At 41.2% G+C, this 26863-nt stretch overlaps 1 protein-coding gene across 3 annotated transcripts in view; it reads left to right on the top strand.

The window, feature by feature from the left end:
- Positions 1-26863, top strand: part of WDFY3 (WD repeat and FYVE domain containing 3) — a 229319-nt gene that overhangs the window by 156117 nt on the left and 46339 nt on the right. For all 3 annotated transcript variants that reach the window (XM_077814992.1, XM_077814993.1, XM_077814991.1), the window contains exons 33-40: positions 1870-2103; positions 3247-3346; positions 6846-7006; positions 8519-8748; positions 9740-9849; positions 19190-19372; positions 24950-25107; positions 26542-26619. In XM_077814992.1, the coding sequence (XP_077671118.1) occupies positions 1870-2103; positions 3247-3346; positions 6846-7006; positions 8519-8748; positions 9740-9849; positions 19190-19372; positions 24950-25107; positions 26542-26619 (1254 nt within the window). The remainder of the gene's footprint in view (positions 1-1869; positions 2104-3246; positions 3347-6845; positions 7007-8518; positions 8749-9739; positions 9850-19189; positions 19373-24949; positions 25108-26541; positions 26620-26863) is intronic.

Genomic DNA, 26863 nt, shown 5'->3' with positions numbered 1-26863 from the left:
GTCAGAGAAGAAGCATGTGGTAAAGCCTGAAACTACAATCACAGTTCTCCCAAATCCCTCTCCAATGCCTGAACCACAAGACCATCCTTCCTCTGTTACTCAAAGACTATAACTACACTGCAAACTACTGGCAGTGGCAGGTGGTAGGTACATATAGCCACATGCCATAGTGAAAAGCAGGCTGCATCCACACCGCGGTGCGTTGCTACACATGTCAGTGAAAGGCTCTGGCAGTGGGGAGGCAGTGGGAAAAGACTCCAGCATGAGGGAGCTGCTGGAGACTTTCCTTGTTGCCTCCTCCCTGCCAAAGCCTTTCCCTATAGTGGAAAGCCACCCGGCAGTGGGACGCTACATTGCTAAAAATAGCAATGTGGAGAGCTGAGGCACTGCTTGCGTGTGTGGAGAGCTATGTGGGGTACAGACCCGAAGGGTTTGGGCATGTCTTTACTTCCCTAACAGTGCCTCGCTGTCTACTCTGCTGTTTATAGCCATGAAAGAAGATATGCAGTGTATATACTCTACGTGCTGCTGTAAGGAGTGTGCGGTGTAGACTACCAATAGATGTTATGTTCCAACCTGAAGAGGAGGCAGGAGTTACGTTGTTTGTGTTGCCTTCTTTACATGCCGCTTGCTGGAATTTTCTTCTTGCTGGCTGCGTCACTCTGAATGTCACATTACAGATCACACCATCATACTTACAGAGCAAAAAGGGAAAGGAAAAGAGTGATTATCTATGGCTCATGTTGTAACACAGTGTTATTGATTGAAACGTTGACAAAAATATAACCAGAGATATGAAGAAGTTTAATGGAGAATAATATCGCTTCACAAACTACTTCTAGTAGATGCAGCTATTGACATAATGTCTCCACACCAGGTATAGGCACAGAGTTGGAAATGTACACACTAGTGTGTCTTCGGTACAGATTCTCTTTTCCATTTTTAAATTTAACTTGTATTTGAAATAGGTGCACTCAAAATTCATTCACTTTAACTGATTTGTTCAGTTAACACGAGCTGAAAATATACTGCATATAGCAGAGTGCTAATTATGAAATGATAAATGTCTTGTAAATTACTTTACAGAGAACAGATTGCTAATTGTGAAATTACAGCTCTCTTACCTTTTTCCCACTGAAGGCATGATGGAAATGAAATATCTATAAGGCTGTTTACAGTAAGAGGAATGACTTAGCGTATAATGTGGGGAAATGTTGGAATAGTAGAAAAATATCTCTTCCCAACTCCTTTGTGATCTTAAGCTAACTTGAAAAAACCTCAATAGTGTCTATGGATAGTAGTGAAAACAGTGCCTGTCAGTCTTTCAAAACTTACATTTAAGTAACAAGTATGTATTACACTTTCCATACCTGCATGATACTTCGCTAGAGTTAGAAATTTGTTCACTTGGTAAATCTCAACAGTTGTCAAAAGATGACAGTTTGTACCCATTAATGAATTTGGGGTGGGGGTGGGGAAATCCTCCTAAACTGAAATGCCTCTCTTAGATTGAATTTAAAGTTCATTATTAGGAATCTTGCTATGTTGCTCATATAGTTTTGCTGTAATAGCACACTACAAGGAACTCTTTCACCATTGCCATGGTACCCTTCATTAGCACAAAAGCATGTATGTATGTATATATTAAAAACAAAAGAGAGAGCGAGAGAGATGAGGAGTTCATCCTGTTTCACACTGGGCAGCTGAGACGTGGGAATGACCATCTTTCAAAAAAGGTATCTTCAGAGAAACAGAATTATGGGGTAAATAAATAATTCTCACATAAAATAATATGCAACAAAACCAGTAGCAGTTAAGGAAATAATGGCAAAGTTGTAGGGTTTTAACATGTTGATTTTTTTTCCATAGGTTACTGATCTTGATGATGAAGTTGGATCCCCAGCTGAAGAGTTCAGAGCATTTGCAGCCGACACTGGCATGAACAGGAGCCAGTCGGAGTACTGCAATGTGGGCTCCAAGACGTACCTAACCAACCATCCTGCCAAGAAGTTTGTGTTTGACTTCATGCGTGTGCTCATAATCGATAACCTCTGCCTCACACCTGCTAGCAAGCAGACTCCACTAATAGACCTCCTGCTAGAGGTAGGACTGCTATTTTCCTGCTCTTTTTACAAAGTAAATTTCATATGAAACTTTTTTCGTATGTAGTTGGTTTTTGAGGTTGTAATAAAAGTTGAATATCAGGTTTTCTGTTGATTTATATAATGGTTTTAAATTGTAATTTAACACCCACCAATGGAGTTTAGAGACACTTTATGTACTCATGTTTTTAAATGTTTGGGGTTTTTTTGCTCTCCATTGTTTAATACCTTGAAGTTTAAAAATAACTTAAAAGAGGTACAATCTCAGTCAAGCATGGAGAGGTTATTTAAAACCTCATCAGTATGTAGGTGCTAATTGATTATTTAAGCTGATGAGCTCGCTCAGTGTGGCATTGGGGGGAAAGGGTACTGATATTACAGTCCTGGGATACGCCAACAGAGAGAGAAGTAAGAGAACAGTAGCTAGGTAGGATTAGCAATGTATTGTAATAAAACTGTTGCCTCTTTAAGAGCAGGTAGAAAAAGAGGCCTTGGATGCAGTGTCACTTTCCATAACCTTCATGGTGTCTCTGTTTGTGCAGCTATCCCAAAGCTAATATTGAAATTTTAAAAAGTCTTTCGGGTTGATATATTCATTCAAATAGTTAATTTAAATGTGCCATGCACTAGTGGATGCCAGTGTGAGCTAAGGAAATAAGTCTGTTTTTCCCATTACAAATATCATAAGTTATTTATTAATATTTTAGTAGTTTCTGTTACAAAGAAAATAGGCTGGCAAAACAGAAATTTGCCTTATGGAAAAAAAAATAACACTCTATGCGGTATAAAATGACACAGTGCAACCCGTGGATTGAACTCCATTCTTAAACTTACTTTTGTAGCAGTGGCTTTAATTTAAGGCAGGGCTGTAATTGGGCACATGTACTCCAAGAGGCTTAGAAGTCAGAAATGGGGGAAAGATCATCCAGTCTCTCTTGCCAAAGCTGGACAGGTCCCAGTCATGTGTGTTCCAGAAAATTAGATGTTTTTATTTATAACAAATAATTGATAACATTCTTAGATTTTATGTACCTAACAAGGTGAAAATTTCCATGGAGTAACCGTAGTTCAACATATAGTATCATTTTCTGTTCTGCGGCTATTTCCTTAAAGCAACTTACTCTATCTATTGATTGTGTTGAAGGCTTCCCCTGAAAGATCAACAAGGACACAGCAGAAAGAGTTTCAGACTTACATTCTGGACAGTGTGATGGACCACTTACTTGCAGCTGATGTTTTATTGGGTAATTTGTTCTTTCCTTTTCATTTCCTATGCACGTATCATAGAATCATAGAGTATCAGGGTTGGAAGGGACCTCAGGAGGTCATCTAGTCCAACCCCCTGCTCAAAGCAGGACCAATCCCCAGTTAAATCATCCTTTTGCCATTACCAAAGCCAACATCAGTCTTTGGTGGTTTTGTTTTTGTTTTTAATTTCTTCTTCCCCCTTTCCTTAAGATTTAGTTCGCCTTATCTTCCGTATCTTTTTGTCCCTTGATATGTAAGGGGATGTATTACTTTTCTTACACTCATGACAGCAAATCTCCATCATGCCCAATCTGTGAACCGTTAGGAGTTCAAAGACTGTTATACATGTGAAGCATGTTTTACAATTATGAACCAAAAAAAATTTGGTCGAGAAAGGAAGCAAGAGAAAATGGGACTGAATTTTATCATCCCATCCCTGACCCGCACCATCAGTCATGCCCTCTTCCCCTCAACAGAGAGCTTGCCCTTCCCCCAGGTTTAGTTGTTGCTGGGGCTTGGATTGCTAAAAGTTGGCCTTCTTTCCTTTCCCATCTTTTATTATTTTATTGATGTTACTGCAACAACCAAGAGAACTTCGTGGGATTAGGGCCTCATTGTGAAGAGTGCTGAGCAAACATGACACTGTCCTTTTCCATGAAAAGCTTGTAATCTCGATGGCTGTGTGGAGGGCTGACAGAGGAGAGGCAGATGATCGTGAGATGGCTCTGAGATGAGTCCAGGGAAGTCACTGCTCAGATGCCCAGTTTGACTTCATGCTCATTAGCTGAATTCCATAGGAATTCTCACTTTGCCCTATTCCCCGATCCCTCCTCTGTGGCCAAACTTGGATCTCTGAGGCCTCTGTGGGTTTTCTGCTTAACTCCTCTAGCTCCTCTCACCTCTGTAGGGTGAGACTGAAGTTCTCCCCTTTCCTCCTAGTCCAGTGTTAAGAATGTCAGAAAAGAACAAATTTGTCACTGTCCTCTGCTCACCAATTGCAGATTTTGTGGAGGCTGTTATTAAAAATGGCAGCAGCCTCTTTTCAATCGAGTGTTGCTCCCCTTTTCCATGGTTATTGCATGTAAAGTCATCTATAGGGGACAGTCTCTTCTTTTGGAACCAGAGAGAATGGAGAAGCATGCAGGGGTGGGACTTTACCTCTTTTTAAACAAAACTAAATATTTGCAGGATCCAAAAAGTTATACCTCCTAGGGTCCAATTTATTTACAGAGTAATTCCAAAATAATAGTACACGAAACCCCAAAGCAAACCTTCTCCTCAGGTTTGCCTGCCTTTGTAGTTACGTCAGTTCAACTGAAGCCTTCTCCCCAGGCTTGGTTGCCCCAGGATTTCTTTGTTCAAGACTTGTCTGTTCTAAATTCTAGCTGTCTGGATGAGGAATGTTCTCACTTTCCTTGTATACGTGGGGGTAACAAGTCAACTGTACCAGTGAGTGAACACCACCCCACTTAATGGTTCGCAGCAATATGAACACCTGGTAATGGTGGAGAGTTTGAGGCAAACACTGTGAGCTTGTTACAGTGCCTCAGAATAAGTTCAATATTAAAAAATAAAATACAGTTGGCATAAAACTCCTATTGATCCTCAGTTTTTACCAGGTAAGGACCAGTGGGGAGCAAGATACCAACTGTTTGTAAACACACACAGTGATTTTTTTAAAAGGACTGTGTGCACGAAGCCCATGGTAAGGGGCAGTGCATAAACCTACTGTTGTGGACGTGCACTGGAAGGCATTGTGACTCAGAGCAGCAGCACCCCTTCGGGCTGACAGTTGTTTTTGAGGGGGAAGTGATTTACCAAACCCATTTAAAGGGAGTAGCATGCTCTTGTCCCCATTCAGGGTGCCCGACCATCTCCTTTGGGTTGGAGGTCAGAGCCATGGCTTCATCTGGCTCGCACCCAATTGCTCCTGGGGGGAAGCAGTTAGAGGCACTGCCCCTGTATTCCCGTAAGGGTCGGGACTGCTGTTATGGCCAGCCTCATGCGGTTGCAGAAGCAGGAAGGGGAATCCTTATTTCCTTCTACTCCACTCATCAGCAGTATAAGAGCCAGCTACTAGCTGGTCAAAAGGAAACAGGAAACTGCTAGCAGAGCCTGTGACAAGGGCCGTGCTTAGCATATGAATGCATGAGACACACTGGGGACTTTGACTGTTGTTGTAAACTAGGATCTGTTATTTGTTAGGAAATGGTTTTGTTTAGCACTAGTTTAATATGAACAATATCAACATTACAGTCTACAGAACAGTTTCTAGTAAATAGCACACTCCATCTGAAAATCCCCAGCTCCTTACATGCATTCGTGTCTGAATTCTTATTCCTTCTCGGAATCTGTGTCAGCAGATGTACATCCTGCTGAGAACACTAATTCACTCTAACTTTTTGTTGCTGGTGAACTCAGACATGAAATTGTTATTCCTGTCATGAGGAAGAAACCCACACAAGCGCATATTTTGGCCGTAGGTGTTCTGTGTTTTTTTAACAGTTTGTTAGTTCCTGTGCAAATGAAGTATAGGTGTTCGTGTTAGCAGGTAAATACATACACCATTGGGCATTAGACAAAATACAGCTATGCCTTCCTATTATAAACTTGATGTATCAAATTAACTTGGAGGTGGTTAGTATTACAGTAGCAATTTTGGGTCTCAAGTGCTAGGTGCTGTGTATGTGTAAGAGAGAAATATAGAGGTGCATCATATATGGAGTTTTAGTGCCTTCCTTTGGGAGACCAATATGCAGGAATCCTCAAATGATGGACTGAAGGCCTCCATGCTTAAGGAACCATCTCTTGATGGGAACCGTCTCATCAACTATTCTCCTATCTGAACTTCCTTTTTTGGAAAAATGTTATTGGGGAGGTTGTGGTGAGGCAACTATGTGGAGGCCTCAGATTTCCTGGATTCCTTTCAGTAGCTTTAGACTTGGATGTGGCATAGATGTTGTGTTGATCTTGTTAGCCATCATGCTCCAGAAGGTGAACAAAACCACGTGTCCATGATGCTTCTCTTATAGCAGACCAATAACGGATACAAAAGATCATGTTATGAACTTCATGAACTCAGTCATGAGCACAGGGAGTTGTACTTGTGTGGCTCTGCTCTGTCCTCTTAGAGAGATATCAGTTGGTGGAATAAAGCCTTACCCAACAAATATTAACACATCCTTCAATATGCACGTATGACATTGTTTTTCTTCCTTCCTTGTTTTGGTCTGTGCTTAAAAATATGCCTTCAGTGCCCACTTCACATTGTCACTATTACAGTTCAATAAATATCTTGCATATGACATTAACCTCCTTTTGTTTGACTTACAATTCCAGGTAGCATTTCATTCAGATGACTGTAGCACTTTCACCATGTTGCAGAATAAAGAAATTAGTCTTTAGAAGCTATTGGGCATGCTGCACACAAATAGGTGATTGGAGCGGGGTTTTGTTGTTGTTGTTTAAATCATTTTATGTTCTTTTGTAATTTAGGTGAAGATGCGTCTCTGCCTATTACAAGTGGTGGCAGTTACCAGGTGCTGGTGAACAATGTGTTTTATTTCACACAGCGTGTGGTGGATAAGCTTTGGCAGGGCATGTTCAACAAGGAATCCAAGCTTCTTGTAGACTTCATCATTCAGCTAATTTCACAGGTAACAGTTCTTCATAGTAGTTGTATTACTGTAGTGCCTAGGAGCGCATGTCATGGTCCAGGACACCTCAGTGCTCTACAAACACAGAACAAAAGGGTGGTCCCAGCCCCAAAGAAAGCATATTTGTTTAATTAGTGTAGTTTTAAAAGATTGTCCAGAGCACCTTATCTTTCTCCTTGGCAGTGTGATGATGATAAACATGATATAAATGCCTAGACGAATGGAAACAACTCAGGACAAGATATCCCCTTTCATCCCCAACATCTTGGGCCATCCACAAATTATTTGTCAGACTCTGTAGTTATATTATTGAAGATCTGAACAATCTTAGGTGTCATTTTACAAGCCCCTAGTGCATGAAAATTTCAGAGAAATGTATTAGGCTGTTACATACCAAAGGATTTGCAAGTTTGTGTACACAGTGTTTCGACATTCTCATGCCAAACTGGGAGAGGAGACTAAAAGAGCAATGTTTCAGAGTAGCAGCCGTGTTAGTCTGTATTCGCAAAAAGAAAAGGAGTACTTGTGGTACCTTAGAGACTAACAAATTTATTTGAGCATAAGCTTTTGTGAGCTACAGCTCACTTCATCGGATGCATTCAGTGGAAAATACAGTGGGGAGATGTATATACATAGAGAACATGAAACAGTGGGTGTTACCATACATACTGTAACCAGAGTGATGGGGGGGGGCCTTTTGTAGTGATAATCAAGGTGGGCCATTTCCAGCAATTGACAAGAACATCTGAAGAACAGTGGGGGGGGGCAGGCAATGTAAGTTTTCATGTTAGTGCTCTGTCTTTGGAAATATATGGGCTTTTCTCCTCAGCCTTTTTCTTTTTTTTCCCCTTTTTGAGTCTGCACCTTCATAGCATGGCCTGTTGGTGTTTATATGTAGCGGATCAGTGTTCTGCTATGATACAATGTTTTGATAGTGGGTTTGACTCATGTACCTGTCTGAGTATGCTGTATTCAGCTCTCTGGTGTCTGAGTGCCTGATGAAGAGAGAGGTCTTGTCTATTCTGGGGATATTTTCCCAATTATTCAGGCTTAAAACCATTGCTGCAGTATAGATAAGACTCTGATGCTGGGAACCATTTTTATAACTGGAGTAGTTAAACTTGATTTCAGATTAATTAGATTTAAAACTGTTATGAATTTGTGAGAGGATTTCTGGAGTAAGATGAGTCCAACAATTCCTCTTCCTCCTCCTCTTCCACTGAAGCTCATTTGTTGTGAAAAGTTAGAACACAGCATTTCAATAAGTTACCACAGAAGTTGCCATAAAGCAAAATTCTTATCACTCCATTTATCAACATGACTTCAGTTCTCATTTCCAGGCAAGCAAGACATTAATACATACTGGGATTGAGCTAAAGAATTAATCAGTACAAAGATCTTTTAGTAAAATGAAAGTTTTTTGAAAAAAATCAGTGTCGGATTTGAAGAAATAAGTTTGTGTGGAGATTTCACTGTCTGACATTATATTAATTGTTTTGTGTTTTCCATCAGTCAAAAAGAAGATCTCAGGGGTTATCACTGGATGCTGTTTATCACTGCCTGAATAGGACCATCTTGTATCAGTTCTCAAGGGCACACAAAACTGTCCCTCAGCAAGTTGCTCTCCTTGATTCTCTAAGGGTCCTTACGGTGAACAGAAACCTAATTCTGGGACCCGGGAACCATGATCAGGAGTTCATCTGCTGTCTAGCTCACTGCCTGATTAATCTGCATATGGGGAGGTAAGTGCCTCAAACTTAAATTCGTCAGTCTTGTACAGTGTTTCTTCTTCCTCTCTAAGCTATGGCTGTTTACTGATGAATCACAAACAGCTGGCAAAATTGTGGATCTCTGTTTATAATGTTTGATGCCAGGAAAGTTCAAGATAACTGAAATGGTTCATCTTGAACAAAATTACAATTAGGATTATACCCCTCAGACTGTATTGCCCATCTCCTTTTCCACAGCTATGTTAAGGTATTGGTACACGAATATACCTTGTTCATCAGCCTTATTAAGCTTTAATAGTGTAAAATATCTGCAAGATATTGCCAGCAAATGTCAGAAAACAATAACAGTGAAATACTTGTAATAAGTGTGGTTGATAATCAAAGTGGGATGTGAGTTTCAAAGAGAAAAGAACTAGAATTATTTTGCAAATAATGATTTTTTTTGTGCACTCATTGCCTTAGCATCTGGGCATACAACATTGGTTAAAAACAATCAGGCATTATATCAGCTCTCTACACCAGCAGCATAAATAGCCTCTTCTTTGTATCACCTTCCTGAACTGTTATAAATAACTGATGATCTGCAGTCTGGCAAATGCTTGACCAAATAATGTGTCTTGCACTCTGTTGTAAAGGTCAGGAACACCAATCTGAATTTCCATATTCTTCCGGTGAATTTTTTTTCCTGGTTCTTTGTATTTTATCTGTCTCTTGAGTATTAATACCAGCAGAAATCTAATGCTTCCCATTTGACACTTGTCATCAATTTGAATTGTACAAGTTTCACCCTATCTTTCCCCAGTGACTTTAGTAGAAAACCATGCCCTTCTTCATAAAACTGCAGCTCAGAGTGAGGCTGCATATCCCCAAAACAAGAGGGACCAGAAGCATGTCTCTGCTCCTGTAGCAGTGCGCGTTGATTCGGTTTGATGATACCACAGAAAGATTAACCACTTCAGTTCTTAAACCCTATCTGCTTCTGTTCATTCTAAATTTATTGTAGTGGTGTTGATGGGTTTGGACTGGAAGCGGAAGCCAGGATGACCACTTGGCACATTATGATCCCCTCTGACATTGAACCAGATGGAGTCTACAATCAAGATATTAGTGAAGGTAATTAAAAAAAGCAGCTAAAGCTAAGATCAGATTTCTGTTAATACCACTAGATTCTTAAAATGTTCTTATTCTTCTCCTTCCCTTCCTCACCACCATCTTTTTTCCCATTTTTTGGTGCAGGGTGTTGGCGGAAGGAGAGGGTGGTTATCTGAGATGGTAAACATATCAAAAATGTAGAACACTTCACAGAAATATTGAAGAGCATCCAGTGACAGCTATCTATTTATCAAAACAGTGTGAACATTTCAGTCCCTTCCTGATATGGATATAAAGGCCATTAAAAGTGTTAACAATACTAATTAGACGCAAAATTTGTTTATATATACAGAGGTTAGTCCAATATGAATCGATAGTTTCGTGTATGTCAGCTAGATCTTGGTAAACAGAGGTAAGAAGTAACTATGATTAGGCAAAAGGTATATAATTCAGTGAAAACAGCAGGATCTGTCACTTACTGGAAATTAGCTACCAACTTGGTCCAGAGAGGGAAACTGGGATTATTACAGATGGGTGTTGAAAAGCACTAAAGAGAGTAGGTAGGATGCCTGAGAAGCAGGTAAGAGAGAACCACCAAAGAGCCCCTAATAATACATGAAGAAAAGAAACAGGCGAAACAGGAAGATATGGAAGTAGCAGTTTTAGGAATCAGGGGCATGAATATAAAAGTTAAGTTCACTGTCAATCCTTATCGCAGAGAGAGAGTGGCCACCCTATTATTGTTCTGTACCCTTCTCAGTGTTCACCTGTATCAGTTTGACAAAACCAACCCTTAGAGGAGAAGATTCAGTGAGGTGAGCATTTCTAGTTTCATGAAGGTTGTATATATTATTACATACACAAAAAACTATGTTAAAAGAACATTAGGTTGCAAAGTCAAAGACTCAAAACTTAAGAAATACCAGAATTTAAAGTTGCGCTTGCAACCTTAATTTCACTCCTTTTGCATGTGCATTATGATACTTTTTGATTACATGATCCCATCCTGCTTTTTCCACAGGACCCCTGCCTCATTCAGTGAACAGTGCTCAGTGAATGAGCAGCTATTCAGTATTTTGTTTTTCCTCATTGTTCAGTGTATGACCCTAGGCCTTATTTACTGCATATTTATTCAAACCTTCCTCTGAAGACAGAATTATTGATTTCCTCATGTTTTTTTCCCCTAAGGTACTCATTGCAAAGCATCTGAGTGTTTCACAAACATTAATTCTTCTGTGAGTGCTGGTCCCTATCGGTATTCACTGTGGGTGGGTGTGCATGCCTGGGACCAGAAATTCGTCAAAAGCAGTGTCGGTTGGTCCATGCCCACACTTTGTGCCGCCTCATGCTTTCAGCTGAGGGCATAAAGGCCTGCACAGATGATTCACCTCTCCAGTTCCTTTCCTATGGCTCACGGTTTGGTTGGAACCTCCTGTGTCCATTTGTCTCTTCTTCTTTACTCCTGCACAGAGTCTGTAAATATTGTAAATAATAGTTTAGCTTGGATTATTAATTTAGTTTAATTTTAGTGCTACGTCCCCTTATCTCCTGTTGTTTTCAGGTACCTGTTATGCCCTAAGTACCAGGCTTTCAGCCTTGCCTGGCCTGCCCTACCCCCCGGGTCTTTCTGGTGAGTGCCTGTATTGCTTCAGGGAGTTTAACATGCCCTGGAGGTGTGGCGTCTACCATACTTCTCTCCATGTACCACGTACTGTCCATGTACTTTGAACTTAAGCTTTGAAAACACTTTATGGAGCTCTCTGAGACCTCGCTTGGATCCTGGGCCTTCCCTCTCCCCTTCCACCTTTCTGGGCAATGTTTCACTGGTGTCCTGAACCAGTAGTTTGGAGTCCTTCACCAAGCACAGGTCTTTACCAAGCAGAACCATGAGGAATATAAGAGCAAATGCAAGAAGATGGATAAATCTATTGATGGATCCTTGAAAAAGAGTCCATCTTGCCCCTTTGTCTGATACTGCCCAAGACTCCGTACTCTGGAATGGGTGTGCCTGGAGTTTGTAGAGAAAAGGCAGTACCCTGAAACCACATAGTGAGGGACTGTTAAGAACTCCAGGAAGGTCAGAAGGGATCATTTCCCCCTGCTCTGACAGTACTTCCCCCATACAGATCCGCCAGCTTCAAGAAGGCATATACAGTCCAGACAAAGCACAAGACTATGGGCAGTTCACTCAGAGAGGTCCTCACTATGCTGTCCTGGAGGACTTATCTATGTATGTGGACCCAGAGACTCTGATTCTCCTAGAATCAATCCTGCTGCAGAAGGTCCTCTCCCCAGCAATGCTGGTACTAGGAACAGGAGGATCAGCCTCATCCACTTCACTTTCCATCTGTCTGTAGTCCCAGTCAGCTGGAACTAGATCCAGCAGCCCCACCATTGGAATGTGAGGAGTCCTATTCATCAGTTGCAAATGAGCCAGTACTGATGGTCTCTCTAGATACCCAACAGAGAGCCATCAGCCCAGCTGAGGCTTTGAGAACCACTCTCCTTCCCTTTCATCCCCACCATCAGTAATTCTGACCCAAGGACCAATGATATCCATTGTGAGATCCAACTCCGAATCCCTGTGACTCATCCCATCATTCTTATTGGGGTCTTTGGGACCCTTACTACTTTCCCAAAATATGGGACCCAACATTCTGCGCCTAGAAGTGTTTAACACCGGTAAACAACCGTGGCCCCCACAGAAACAGCTGATGGAGGAGGATGAGCCAGAACCGCCAATACCACCAGAGTTATCAGATTGATTTTCTTCATCCTCTGCGTATGAGGCAGTATCACCAGCCTCCCCCTTACACCCAGATGATTTTAAACAGTACCAGGATCATTTCAGGAGAATTGCAGATGCTCTCCGGTTTCCACTAGAGGAGATCCAGGATCTGCCACATAAGTTCCTGAACGTCCTTCAGGCTACAGTGCCCTCCAAAGTGGTATTCCTGTTTAAAGAGGCCATCATGGAACCTGCCAGAGTGATCGGGCACACTCCTGCCACCTGAGCCCAGACCCCACAGAGGGCTGAAAAACATTACTTTGTTGCCACCCAAGGAGTGGAATTCCTGTTTTCCCACCCTAATCCCAATTCCCTAGCAGTCCAGGCAGTTATAAAAGAAGCCAGCTACACCAACCCAAATCCACTCCGCCAGATAAAAATGCCAAATGACGTATTTTCATTTTCCATACTCCAAATGAATCTATTTTCTTCAAAAAAAAGAAAAGGAGTACTTGTGGCACCTTAGAGACTAACAAATTTATCTGAGCATAAGCTTTTGTGAGCTACAGCTCACTTCATTCTGAACAGCAGACTTCCAAGCTTTGATGTTGAAATATGGCCTCTTGAATTATAACAAGCTTTTAGAGTTCATGAACAAACTTCCTCAGGAATGCAGGCCTAACTTTCAGGCCATTCTGGAGGAGGAAATGCGAGCAGTAAGTTGTTCCCTTCAGGCATCCCTTGACACAGTAATAGGCTCACTGGTTACCTCAATAATCCACGAGACAGCTTCATGGCTGCAGACCTCGGGGATCTCCAAAAAGGTCCAGACCACCACTGAGGGCTTTCCCTTTGATGGCAGCAACCTCTTTAGTAACCAAACCAATGAGTTGCTCCATACTCTCTAAGATTCACAAGCTATCCTCATCTCTCTGGCTATTTATACTCCAGTACCCTGTAGAAAATACCCAGGCCTCATCTCCCTTGGCATTGACTGCTGCTGTCTTCCTACAGATAATGTATGAACCTCCAAGAACCATCCTGAACCCCTGTCCTCCACTTCGCAGCCACGTCTTAGAAAGTTGTTTAGATGAGACATTTATGGGTTGACCACCAGTCTCCCTTGCCCACTGTCACACCCTTTCTCCTGGTGTGACATGCTATTACAATGGACAAGTGGGTCCTGAACGTTCTATGAAATAGCTATATGCTAGAATGGTTCCCTCCTCTCCCCTCCCCCTCCCTTCCAAAAAAAAGACAAAAACCTTCCTTGTCCCTTTTCAGAGACCACTCTCATGAGAGAATTCTGAAATGGGAGGCAGACTGTCTTTGTCTTTTTCAACTGGGGGCAGTAGAGACTATATACCACTCTCTCACATAAGGATGGACTTTTATTTTAGGTATCAGAGTAGCAGCCATGTTAGTCTGTATCAGTAAAAGGAAAAGGAGTACTTGTGGCACCTTGGAGACTAACAAATTTATTAGAGCATAAGCTTTCGTGAGCATCCGATGAAGTGAGCTGTAGCTCACGAAAGCTTGTGCTCTGATAAATTTGTTAGTCTCTAAGGTGCCACAAGTACTCCCTTTCTTTTTATTCTAGGTACTTGCTCATTCCTAGAAAGAAAGGTGGCTGGAGCCCCATTCTGGACTTCAGACAATCAAATTTCTTCATACAACACTCAAAGTTCAGAATACCTGACCACTCTGGCCTCTATAATACTCTCCATCAATTCAGGCAATTGGTATATAGCCCTCAGTTGGAAAGACATATTTTCATGTGGACGTTCACCCTGCTCACAGAAGATTTCTGTCCTTCGTAGTGAGCCAAGAACACTTTCACTACAGCGTGCTCCCTTTCAACCTCTTGGCTGCCCCAGGGGTATTTACAAAAGTTATTGCAGTGGTGGCCACTTACTTGCACAGACAAGGAAGACCAGTATTTCCTTTCCTGGATGACCGGGCTGTTCGCTGGTCAGTTATACCAGGAGGTACATGCAACATCCACCATCTCATTTTCACTCTTTCAGTCACTTGCAGTGCAAGCCAATTTAGGCAAGTCCATGTTCACACCAGACAAACCATAGAATTCATTGGGGTGAACTTGAATTCAGACATAGTGAGAGCTTACTTACCTCAGGAACAGTTCCTTGCTATGAGGGCTCTCATTGACCAGCTTCACCTCAGACTTACAGCCCTATTCTACCTGTTCCTGTTGAGCCACATGGTGGTGTATGCTTATGTCATTGTACTTACAATGCCTTCAATCTGGTTATTGTCAGTCTGTGCCTCAAAAAGGGACTCCTTAGACAAGAAAGTTTCTCTTCCTTGGGACATGTTGACATCTCTCACCTGCTGGGACAACCAGGACAAAGTATGCATGGGGTTCCCTTTCATTTCTACATATGCAGTCATCTCGGATGCCTCCCTACTAGGATGGGGAGCACATCTTGACAGCCAAACAGGCCAAGGCTTCTGATCGCCTCAGGAATCCAAGCTACATATCAACCTACTCAAGCTTTGAGCAATTCATAAGGTATGCAAGACATTTCTACCCATCATTCAATCCACCCACTTAGAGGTCAAATCAGACAGTATGGACCTCTTCTATTATATAAACAAGCAGGTAGGAGCAAGATCCACCCCCCTTTGCAGAGAAGTGGTCTACCTCTGGAACTGGTGCATCAGGCAAGGAATCACCCTTTGAGCAGTACACATCTCAGGAGTGATGAATTCACTGGTGGACAGTCTCAGCAGCCTTCGCAAACAGAGCATGAGTGGGAACATCACCCATCAATAGCACAGCATATCTTCCAACAGTGAATGTTCCCATCTTGGGATCTCTTTGCATCCTGAGACAACAAAAAGCACCTTGCGTACTGTTCCCAGCCAGCCCAAGGACTCATTATCAGAAGGGACGTCTTCCTGGTGCAGTGGTCAGAACCACTGATGTATGTCTTCCCTCCCATACCTTCGCTTCCTTGTGTATTCAGGAAGATCAAACTCGATAGTGATCCTTATGGTGCCTTGGTCACTGAGGCAAATCTGGTTGACTGCCATACTACAGCTAGCCTCTCACACATGTGTCTACCTGCCACCATTCTGGAACCTGCTTTCCCAGAATGAGAGAACATTGAAGCGCAACATCTCTACATCTGACAACATCATTGTTGATGGGCTGCATGCATAGAGAGCATGCTATGGGGGAGTTCAGTCCATCCTCAATACCAACAGGAGACCCTCTACGTGGAAATGCTACTCTGCAAAGTGGAAGCAATTCTCCCTTTGTTGTCAGCAGCATCACTTACATGCAGTGGCACTGGGCATTCCTGTCATTCTGGAGTATCTTCTCTCACTCAAGATAACCGGCTTATCAGTCAGCTTCCCCACAGGTACATTTGGCAGCCGTCAGCACTTCCCAGCCCCAGGTGGAGGGCTACTCAGTCTTTATTCACCATATTACTGCAGAGTGACTGAAGGGATCATAAGGACATTCTCTCCAGTTTCAAAACAAGTCCCTGTCTGGGATCTGAACCTCTTCCTCTCTGCACTCATGAAACCACCATTTGAACCCTGGGCCTCCAGTTCTCTCCTTCACTTTTCTTTGAAAATCGCCTTCTTGATGGCAGTTACCTCTGCTAGAAGGGTTGGAGAGCTTGGGATCCTTATGGTGGATCTACCTTTTTGCAGCTGTTCACAAGGTTTCTTTCTAACTCCATCCAGAGTTCCTACTGAATGTTCCTTCTGAGATTCACCTAAACCAGACTGTTCACATTCCAGTGTTTTACCCAAGCCTCACCACAACATGGAAGAGACAAGGCTCCATTCCTTGCACGTGTGCAGGGCTGTAGCCTTCTAACAGCATGGAACGGCTCCCTTTCGGAAGTCCCTAAGGTCATCTGTCACCATTAGAAAGCTGTCTCTTGCCAAAGGGTCTCTAAGTGGATTTCCTCCTGCATCATCCTTTGCTATGATCTCATGAAACCCCATCCTCCTCAAATTGTCAAGGCCCATTCTATGAGAGCTGAAGCAGCATCAATAGCCTCCTTACAGAAAATCCCCTTCTCAGAGATAGGCAGAGCAGCTAGCTGAGGCTCCATACGCAATGTCACCAGATATTACGCACTAGTCCAAGCTTTGGCTGGGAGGGAGTGTCCTTGGCCTTAGTGATCCCCCACTTTGTGGTACAGCATGCTTCCTTGCACCCTGATTCTCAACAAATACTGCTTGGGAGTTACCCACAGTGAATATCTATAGGTCCAGCAATCAAAGAAGAAAGAAAAATTACTTACCTTACAGTAACTCTTCAAGATGTATGATCCCTATGAATATTCATGACCTGCCTTCCTTCCCCTCTGCTCGCATCATCACGTGATTCATGGCAGAGTCAGAATTGGAGAGGTGGTTGGTTCACACTGTCTTTTATGTCCTCGGCTGAAAGTATGAGGAGGCACACGTGTGGACCAATGGACGCTAATATTCTGGGTGCAGGAGCATATGCGTTCCCACGGTGAGTACCCAGAGGGACCACACAGCTTGAAGAATTCCAGTTACTATAAGGTAAGTAACCTTTCTTTTTTCCAACATCTCTGTGAAACTAAGGGGTATTATCCCCATTTTACAGGTTGGGGAGCTGAGGCATAGAGAGACTAAGGTCAGAAGTTTCCATTAATTTTTGGTGGCCCTTTTGAGACACCTACAACCTGAATTCCATATGTTCAAAGCACAGCTTCCATTGCTGTTCTGAATGCTCAGCACATCAGACCCCATGGTCTCAAATCAGGCACTGAGAAAATAAGAAACACATAATCAGTGATTTTCTGTGGAAAAGTTTGATGCAAGTTACTTGCGTAGTGTCACACTGGATCTCCATGTCAGAGGCAGGTATAGAATCCAGTTGTCCAGGGTAGCATTCAACGGCCTTCACCATGAGATTATCCTTTTTCTTCCTGCAATCCCTTGCCTCCTTCTCTACACACCTTTCAACTTGTACAACAAATGAGGCAGGGGACTTATAGGCAACAGCCTCCTTTACTAACACAGCTCTGATTCCTCTCCAGAGCAGGTCAGTACTATGCATTGAATAAAGCAGGAGTCCTATGGAAATAAAAGCACGTGATCATGTAATCAAAGACGGTATCAAAGTGCTTATGCACAAAGGGGCTGAACTGAGGTTGCACAGGCACTCTTAATAGTGGCATTTCCTAATTTTTGGGTGCTTGACGTTACAAGCTTAGTAATGTTCTTTTAACTTAAGGGTTTTTTTGGTGTAATTTGCTAGCTTTTTAAAAAAGGAGACTGAATTTGTATTTTCAGTTATGTGGCATCACACTGACATCCACATGCTTCATCATCAGGGTTGAAACCTTTATATCCACCACACATACCTGTGCCACTTGAACTATTGGAGTAACTGATAGAGGATGACAACCCATTACTGTTATGTGAACCAGCACTAGGAGGGGATGGAAACACACACACTTTACCCAGTGGGTTTCATAATTCTTTGCTGACAGTGGAGAAATGGTGAAATTCTGGAATCTTGAGTTCCATTCTAGGTTTCAAAGGGAATTGACCACTTCTTCTGTGTCCCGTCCAACCCTCCCCTGTCCTGTCTCTTCCCAGTTAACCAAACCCTTTCCAAATATGCTTGCTCCATATCACTTAAAGCATTGTTTTAAAATGGGAGGAGTTTAAGTCCTTAATGATTCTTTTTTGTCATCTTTCTTATGCCCTGGAATATCTTAAGGGCACAGAATACTCAATCACACAGACTAATGGTGATGAGATGTAATACTAGTGAAGAAAGTCTTGTTGGGAGCTCAGTTAATCCCACTCATGCTACTGATGATATACCAGTTCAGTGTTCTTCATTGGTAGCTTTCATAGGCAGAATGTAGGCAGCAGCCTTCAACTAGAACATTGTATCACTACTAATAAAACCAGAAATATACTGCCACAGTCTCAAAATGTAAGCTACCTCCCTGACTTGGGGGCCAGTTTGAGGAGGAGATAAAAGTATGAAATTAAGATAATACTTAATGTGGAAAGGAAGACATGATTCAGAAAACAAGACTGAGTCCCAGATTGATTATAGGTATTGAATGCGCTGAACAAATATTGTAAATAATTTTTTTTGAGTTGTCACATGAATGTTCTTTGGTTGTGTTTGTGCCTGATTGTGTTTTGCTTCCCACAAACAGTTATGAGTTCAAGGTTAACAGAGTGAATGTCAATTTAAAAGTTACATGTGCAAGAATTTCTGGAAACCAGATTTTGAATACGCATGTCAGTATATTTGCAGTGGACTTGTTGACTCACTCATCCAATCAGGAAACAGAAGCAATGCTGTGTGACTTACCTGAAAAAAACACAACTAAATCAACACAGCTGGAATGCTGACTACTCAGAGAGAAGTGTTTGTGATAACCAATCTATGGAAGGAGAAAATTTGTCAAAAAAAATTGGTCAAATGCAAAGAATTTGAGGAAAAAGACATTCTGCATGTGGGGAATACAAAGCCTTCTTTGTCAGATATATATTTTTGTATGAATTAGTCACTCAGCTCATTAATACTTACTGTAAAACTGCCAAAATGTGGTCAGAAATTATTTATGATCTTTTTACCTTGTTTAGGTCGCCAGCTTCTTTTAAAAGCCATAAACAGAGTATGGACAGAGCTGATTCACAGTAAGAAACAAGTTTTAGAAGAGGTATTCAAAGTCACACTACCTGTCAATGACCGTGGCCATGTGGATATAGTTGTAGCAAGACCTTTTATTGAAGAAGCAAGTTTAAAATGCTGGCAAAATCACTTGGGTAAGAATAAATGTGAAGACATAGTATTCCAAAAAATATCAAATTGGTCTGTTATCTTCTACACCAGATGTTCAGTCTCATGTGTTTTGTAACCTTAATAATGAATTTAGGAAGTTTGTGTTCTGTATATACGTTATAGCACTTATTGGCAGATATAACTACAATCACACCAACACCTCTGCGTAACAAACTGGCATATGTTTCTCAAACCATGGTACAAATTGCAGACCATTACACAAACAGATATTTAGCAATAAAAGAGAGACAAAATAATATGCACTTGTAGCATAAATAAAATATGATAGCATGGGTTAAAAAATTTATTCTCTCTTGTTTGGGAAGACCTGTACAACTCATTTGTCATACGTCCACCTTTTGTGAATAATGCACTTATCCTGTATTTGTGGCAGCAAAAACATCCTAAATTCCTAGATTTGTAGAGTTTACAGTCAGAAGGGACCATTAGATTATCTAATATGATCACAGGCCATTAAGTTTCATGCAGTTACCCCTGTACTGAGCCCAATAACTTTTGTTTGACCAAAGCATGACTTGTGTTTGGTTAAAGCATATCTTCCATAAAGGCATCCAATCTTGACCTGAAAACATCAAGAAATGGAGAATCCACCATTTCTCTCGGTAGTTTGTTCCAGTGATTAATCATCCTCACTGCTAAAACGTGGTACTTTATTTCCCATTTGAATTTGTCCTGGTGAAGCTTTCAGCCACTGGTTCTTGTTATGCCTTTCTCTGCTAGATTAGAGCCCTTTAGTATCAGGTGTTTTCTTCCCTTGAGAAAATTTTCTTCTTTTTTGATGAAGTCACCTCTCAAGATTTCTTTTGATAAGCTAAACCTTTGAGCTCCTTTAAGTCTCACAGTAAGGCATTTTCTCCAGCCCCTGAATCATTTTTGTTGCTCTCTTATGCACCCTCTCCAGTTTTTCAACATCGTTCTTAAAATGCGAACACCAGAACTACATGTAATATTCCATTATCAGTCTCACCAGTACCACAGACAGAGGTGAAATCACCTCCCCTTTCCTGCTCATTACTCCCCTGTTTATAAATCCAAGGGTTGCATTAGCCCTTTTTGCCACAGCATCATGCTGGGAGCTCATGTTGATTTGCTTGTCCAGTATAACTCCTATATCCTGTTCAGAGTCACTACCTTCTATGATACAGATCTCTATTCTGTAGATATGGCCTGCATTTCTTGTTCCTTGATGTATAACTTTATTAAAACACATTTTGTTTCAATGGACCTAGTTTACTAGGTGATTCAGGTCTCTTTGTATGAGTAATCTGTCCTCGTGGTTATTTTTTGCCAATCTTTGTCGTCCTCAAATTTTGTCAGCAGTGATTTTCTGTTTCCAAATCATTGGTGAAAATGTTAAAAAATGTAAGCCTAATATTAATCCTGGCAGAACCCCACTAGAAACACTCCCATTGGGTGATGATTCCCATTGAAGGCTACTTTGAGATCTGGCAGTTGGCAAATTCTTAATCCACTTTGCTTTAAATCCCTATAGAAGTGTAAATATATTACATTTACTTGTATTCTCCTCAAAGACTGAAATCAAGTCTGTTTGAGAAGACCTATTTTCCATAAAACCATGTTGACTGGCATTAATTATATTCTTATCCTTTATCACTATTTCTTATAAGGTGATTTCTGTTCTAGAACTAGAGCAATGGTTATTATTCTGTGCATTCCAGAATAATACTGGAATATACCAGTATAACTAATACTCATTAGTTATAACTCTTATCTACAGAATTGTTTTCATAAAATTTATTCCAGTTTAATTTTTGCAAAAATATCATTTGAGGCAAGTCTGGGTCCTGACCATCAGTAAGTCACATTGTCAGCAACTCTGACGCTACTGTTCCTGTGTTAGATGTTCACTAAACAAGGATGGGGAATTAAACAAAGGTTGGGGTATTAATAGGAATTAAAATATCTTCAGCATTGTATCACGGTGCTATAACTGCAGACTGAAAGAGGCGTCTGAAGCCAATAGCACTGAACTATTTGCTGGTTTCACATTTGTTTTATTGGACAAGGTTAATCTCTATGGGTTATTGTTTATTCACATTTGAAAAGAAACAAGTGACCAGTGGAATTTCGGGACAACAATCCAGATTAGCAGTAGGTTCCTGTTAGCATCCCAGAAAGGACAGTGTGAGTCCAAGCTCCCACTCATTCATTTCAATGCTAAATTTTCACAATTTAGTTAGGTCTTTTCGAAACAGAGAATATTAAATATGGTTGCGAAATCAGTTAAGATGCGGAAAAATGGACAAATACTCCTTGTGTACCAATATGGTATAGTGTAACCTGGCCTTGATGACAGACATGGTGTAAAAACGGTTTGCATGGTTCTTTTCCTCACTTTTTCCATCACACCTTGCCATTCGCAATACTTTGTAACCCAGCCAAAACTTTCATTAACATTTTGTCTTGATTAGTCCATGCTATCACTTTAATTTTTAAAATGATAAATGGCAGGCATTAAAAACTAATTATGGAGAGGCTGGTTGAGACTCTATAATTAAGGTGGCTTTCTGAAATAATCTTAAAATTCTTGGTTTTCTACATCTGGCTGGGCTTTTGTTGTGGAAATTGAGTGTTTACGCAAAAATTGTCAGAGGTGAATCTTCAGTAGATCCATCTCAATAGGTAGTTTTTGAAAAGAAAACAGGGTAGACAGGAGGCTGTATATAGAAGCCTGAGAGGAAGAATGGGACATACAAGGAAAAGGCAGGAAGGATTAGGAGGGAGACAGGCTGGTGGAGAGGGGATGAAGAGGGATAAAATGGCAGCTCCCCAAAGCTCGGTGTCAGGAGAGGGTAAGTGGAGTCCCCTTCAAGAAACTAACAGGCAGGATCACATATTTCTGAATTTAAGGTTGAATATTGAACCTGAAATGATCACGTTTGGTAGTTGCTTCCCCCAATGGCTCAAAAATCAGACAGCAAACAACAAAAGTGGAGTGGTGGTGGTGGTAGTACTTTTAAAGCTGCTGATCTTTTTTTTTTTATTATTTATTTATTTATTTATTTATTTTTGTCAATTTCATTATTTCAGGGGGCCTAATACATGATTTTTAGATTTGGCAATATTGCTTCTTTCACCTTTCTTTGTTTCCCTGCCACAACCCCCAGTTCTCTCTCTTTCACCATATCTCACCTCCTAAAATCTATAGCAGTAAGAAGAAGGGGGCAGGCAAAGCTCCCTTGGTAATCAGAGCTCCATTATTGAGACAGCCCTGGGTAGGACAGACTTTCCGTGGTTAAGGTAGCAATGCACATAACATATGATGCAAAATGATAAAATCAAGGAAAATAAAAAATAAGCTACTTAACAGTATGCATCATCTATTCCTCCATGTGTAGACACAGGACTCGTTGCTATTACAGTACACTACAGACCTTACACCAGAGCCTGAACTCAACCTTCATAGCATGGCTGAGTTAAGGCATAGACACTATAAACCTGTGCTTAGGCTCCAGCTCCTGCAGACATGTGATTAAGTCAGAATCTAGGATTCCATTTATTTAAAATTAAAAATAAGTTTCTAGTTTCAGGAAAAGCTTGATAACACAAGCCAAGCATATCTGAAACAGTGTTCTGCCTGAGTCTGCAGACCACCTGAAACAGTGGTTCAAGGAGATGTGCATCTCACAGAGGTTGAGGGGTGCATCCCAAGTGCATCCACAGCTCTGGGAAACTCTACCAATGCCACCTCAACAGAGGACTCCCCGGGTGGCCCACATCCTACCCATACAAGTGTGTCTTGGCTGCTGGGTCTGGCCCAGCCTGCTGCCACCCCTCCCTATTCCGGGGAGATGAAGGGGACCCCTGCTGCTACTCTCAAGGGGAGATGGTCCCTGTTGCTCCTTTTTGGGGGAGGGAAAGCTGACCTCATGCTGGCCCTTGACTCCCAGAGGAAAAGGAGGCATCTGTCATCTCCACTTCAGGTGGGAGTTGGCAGAACCACGGTACAGTTTTGGGGCGTCAGAGGGGACAGTGTCATGGTATGTCTAAGCACCATATTTCCTTAGTCCAGCCCTGGCCCGTATGGATACCAACCTCAGCATCAGACTACTCCCTCAGCATCCCTCCTGCGTGCACAGCCCCTCCATCATGCTACCCCATTGTAACACTAGTTGTTGTTAATTGGTGTGTTTTGAGGGTAGTTTGGTAAAAGGAGTGTTGGATGGCTGGCAACCTTCGGGGGCATGGTTAAGGGTGTGTAGACTGTGTTGTACAGTAGTTATAAGGTCTGTGCCTGTGGGTAGAGTACAAGAAGCTGTGCACTGTTAAGTGGGTTCAATTCTCATTTCCTTGCTTTTCTGGTTTTGTGTCCGGTACCTTATGTGTGTAACAATCATACCTGTTCTACGCATTGAAAATATTTGTGAATTGATGTAGGTTCCATATAAGTAAAAGCAACAAAAGTATGAGGAAAGTGTTTGAGAACTGCAGCTGAGCTGTCAGTTTCTATTCTCAAAATCTTCGGGGCAGAGGGCTGTGTGTTTTTGTCTGTGTTTAGAAAGCAGCTTATTGGGGATTGCCACAATATAAATATGCTATTTATATTTTGATAGCCCCAGCCTATCCAAAATCTGTTAGAAGCATTCCTTAGTACTTATTTCCATTGTTTATAATGTGAAAGAGAGAATGAAACTTGTCAGCTCTGTAGCTTACCTTTTGGTTTCTGACTCCCAAAACAAGCCTTCTTGGAAATGCTCTCTACTCCTTCAAGAGAGGTGCAAATAAGCATAACGAAAATGAGATGGAAAAATATTTTGGCATACCTCCATTATTTTTACCTGGGAGTCTTCAAATTGATACTGAATACACAATTGATTATTCTACTTTTGCTGTCTCCTAAATGATAAATTTCTGAAAGAAAGGAAAAAAATAGCTGCATCTGTTCCACAAATTTAATTTCAAAATGCACCATTTCTATTTTTAAACCAATTTCATCTAGAAATCTTTTTCTCTTATTGCTAGAGAGACTCCTGATTGTTTCTTCATAATTTGCCTTGAACATGTGTTATAGTAAAGTTTGAGAAAACTTGTTAGTTTAGCAATACCTTTCTGTGCCATATTTCCACACTTGGATGGAATTAGGTATGATAAGTAGAAATAGCTGTGTGGGGAACTCGTATCATGTTTCAGGACAGAATGGAATGCCAACAGGAAAGCCAGATTTTCAGATTTGGATGGGAAGGGTGGGGGGTAAATGGAAAGAGCTCTGTAATTGAATTTTTCTTCCATGGTATAAATGTTTGTCAAGAACAAACAGAGAGGTCCCTGGGTACAGTGAACATAAATGCATAGAACAAAACCTACCCCAGAGTTCAGGATTCTATGTGGATCCATCATGCTTTAAGGCGGTTGTTCTACTCGTTAAGAACCTCGTTGACTCATGGTTAACGCTATCTAATTGTATATGAAAATTGTTGGTCATTTTTTTAATTTTAAGAAAAGGGGGATGGGAATCGTGCTTAGCTAAGTAAAGTGGTAATTCTGTCAGAAAAATAACATCAGCGCTCTCTTTAATATAGCCCATGAGAAGAAATGTATCAGTAGAGGGGAATCTTTAGTTCCAACCACACAATCGAAGCTTTCACGGGTCAGCAGTGGGTTTGGCCTTTCCAAGTTAACTGGATCAAGAAGAAACCGAAAGGAGAGTGGGCTCAACAAACATAATCTCTCTACGCAGGTAATTTGTATTGTTTTATTAAAGGTCACCTGTAAATACTTGGGAGAAAAATCCAGCAATTTCACACTTCACTGTATGTGATGAATGCCCCAAGTAGCAAGGGATAGAGGAGAAAAAAGTACCTTTTTCCCCCCTTTCTGAATATCCAGACTTGTTCACTCCTGCTCCATAAGGCACGCTAGTAAGCCACTTTAAGCAGCAAGTTATTCCATTGTAGTCAATGGAACTGCTTACATGCTTTAAGTTACACCTGTGCTTGAGGGCTTCAATAGATTGGGTCCTAAACCGGTAATGTTACATCATCCCAATTTGCAAAATCCAGCTGTAGTAAACTGGAGCCAACCCATGGAAGTAAGGTGGGTGCTTGGGTTTTTAACAGTGTTGTATGGTTTAGTGAAGTTTGACGGTAGGTTTCCTTTAAAAAGCATTACACTGTCCAGCAGTATTTTCTTTACTACAGAATACAACTCAATAAAAGATGATATCCCCCTGTATATGTCACAATAAAATTGTTGACTTCTGAAGCACCTCAACCATAGAATATATTAAAAAGATTTTAACTTTACAAAACAGCACAGCGTTGTTGGAGTTTGTTTTTTTTTAATTAAAATAAAATACATTTAAAAACCCACTCAGCCTCACGATAACCAGCAGCACCATTGTTGTTTGCTGTCACCAGTGTAGTGTATGCTATGGTATCTCTTCAATGATCATGAATTTGTCTGGATGTTAGAACAGAAGAAAAATGTGTATCTGGTTGTTTTAGCAGGTTGCTAATGGGTTCTTTCTTCCTGCGGGATAAAAGTAACTCCATCTGACTTCCTTTGGAGCTACTCATGTTCTGCATGGTGTGGAAGAGTAGAACCCTAGGTTGCCTAGTAGGTGTTCAGTGGCCTGTGTGAAGTGAATTGGTGGTCTAGTCCATTTCCTGGTGGACAGATGCCCATACGAGAAAAAAACATCACAGGTGTTCTAACTGGAACCCTAGATGTCCAGAGTGGAAGAGGGGCCAAAAACTGAACAGGGTGAAGAATCATGCATTGGCAGAAAGCCATAGAACACAGAGGTCTTCAGTCTCCATAGTCTGCAAACCAGGCACCATTCATAAGTTACCTTTTTTCTTTTTAAATTAACTGAAGTTTTAATTCATTTATTTGTTTAATGCCCCCTACCCTTTGGTGTATTTCTGGGATGTTTTCTAAGTATTTGCAGATTACCATTAAATAATACCAGCATGTGTTTAGTTTAGTTCAGAAAATTGATCATAAGTAAACTAAAGAATATGGTTGTATTAAATGGTTTGAAATCAATCTAATATATTTTTAAGAAGAAACTGATCTGTATGAGAGTTAAGGTGTTTTATCCATATATTTTGCAGTAAAAATCTACCTTTGTAAAATTGCTTTCTATATGTTCTGTCTCGTTTATGATTAGGAAATTTCCCAGTGGATGTTCACTCACATTGCAGTGGTTCGGGACTTGGTAGACATGCAATACAAAGAGTATCAAGAGGTAAGGGAGTATCCAGGGAATTAATTAGAATTAAGATGAGCCTATTAAACTGCATATACTGTCTCCCTAAGACACTGTACAAACACCTAGTAAAAGAGTCCATGTCCTAAAGAGCTTAACGTTGAAACAGATAAGACAGACAATGTGACAGAGAGAGAGAGAATGGAGGCACAGAGAGCTGAAGCAACTTGCCCGATGTCACCCAGCAGGTCAGTGGCAGAGCTGAGACTAGACCCTAGGCCTC

The sequence above is a fragment of the Eretmochelys imbricata genome, chromosome 4 (genome assembly GCF_965152235.1).
Source record: "Eretmochelys imbricata isolate rEreImb1 chromosome 4, rEreImb1.hap1, whole genome shotgun sequence".
NCBI classification, from domain to species: domain Eukaryota; kingdom Metazoa; phylum Chordata; order Testudines; family Cheloniidae; genus Eretmochelys; species Eretmochelys imbricata.
This window is presented reverse-complemented; position numbering and strand designations above follow the sequence as displayed.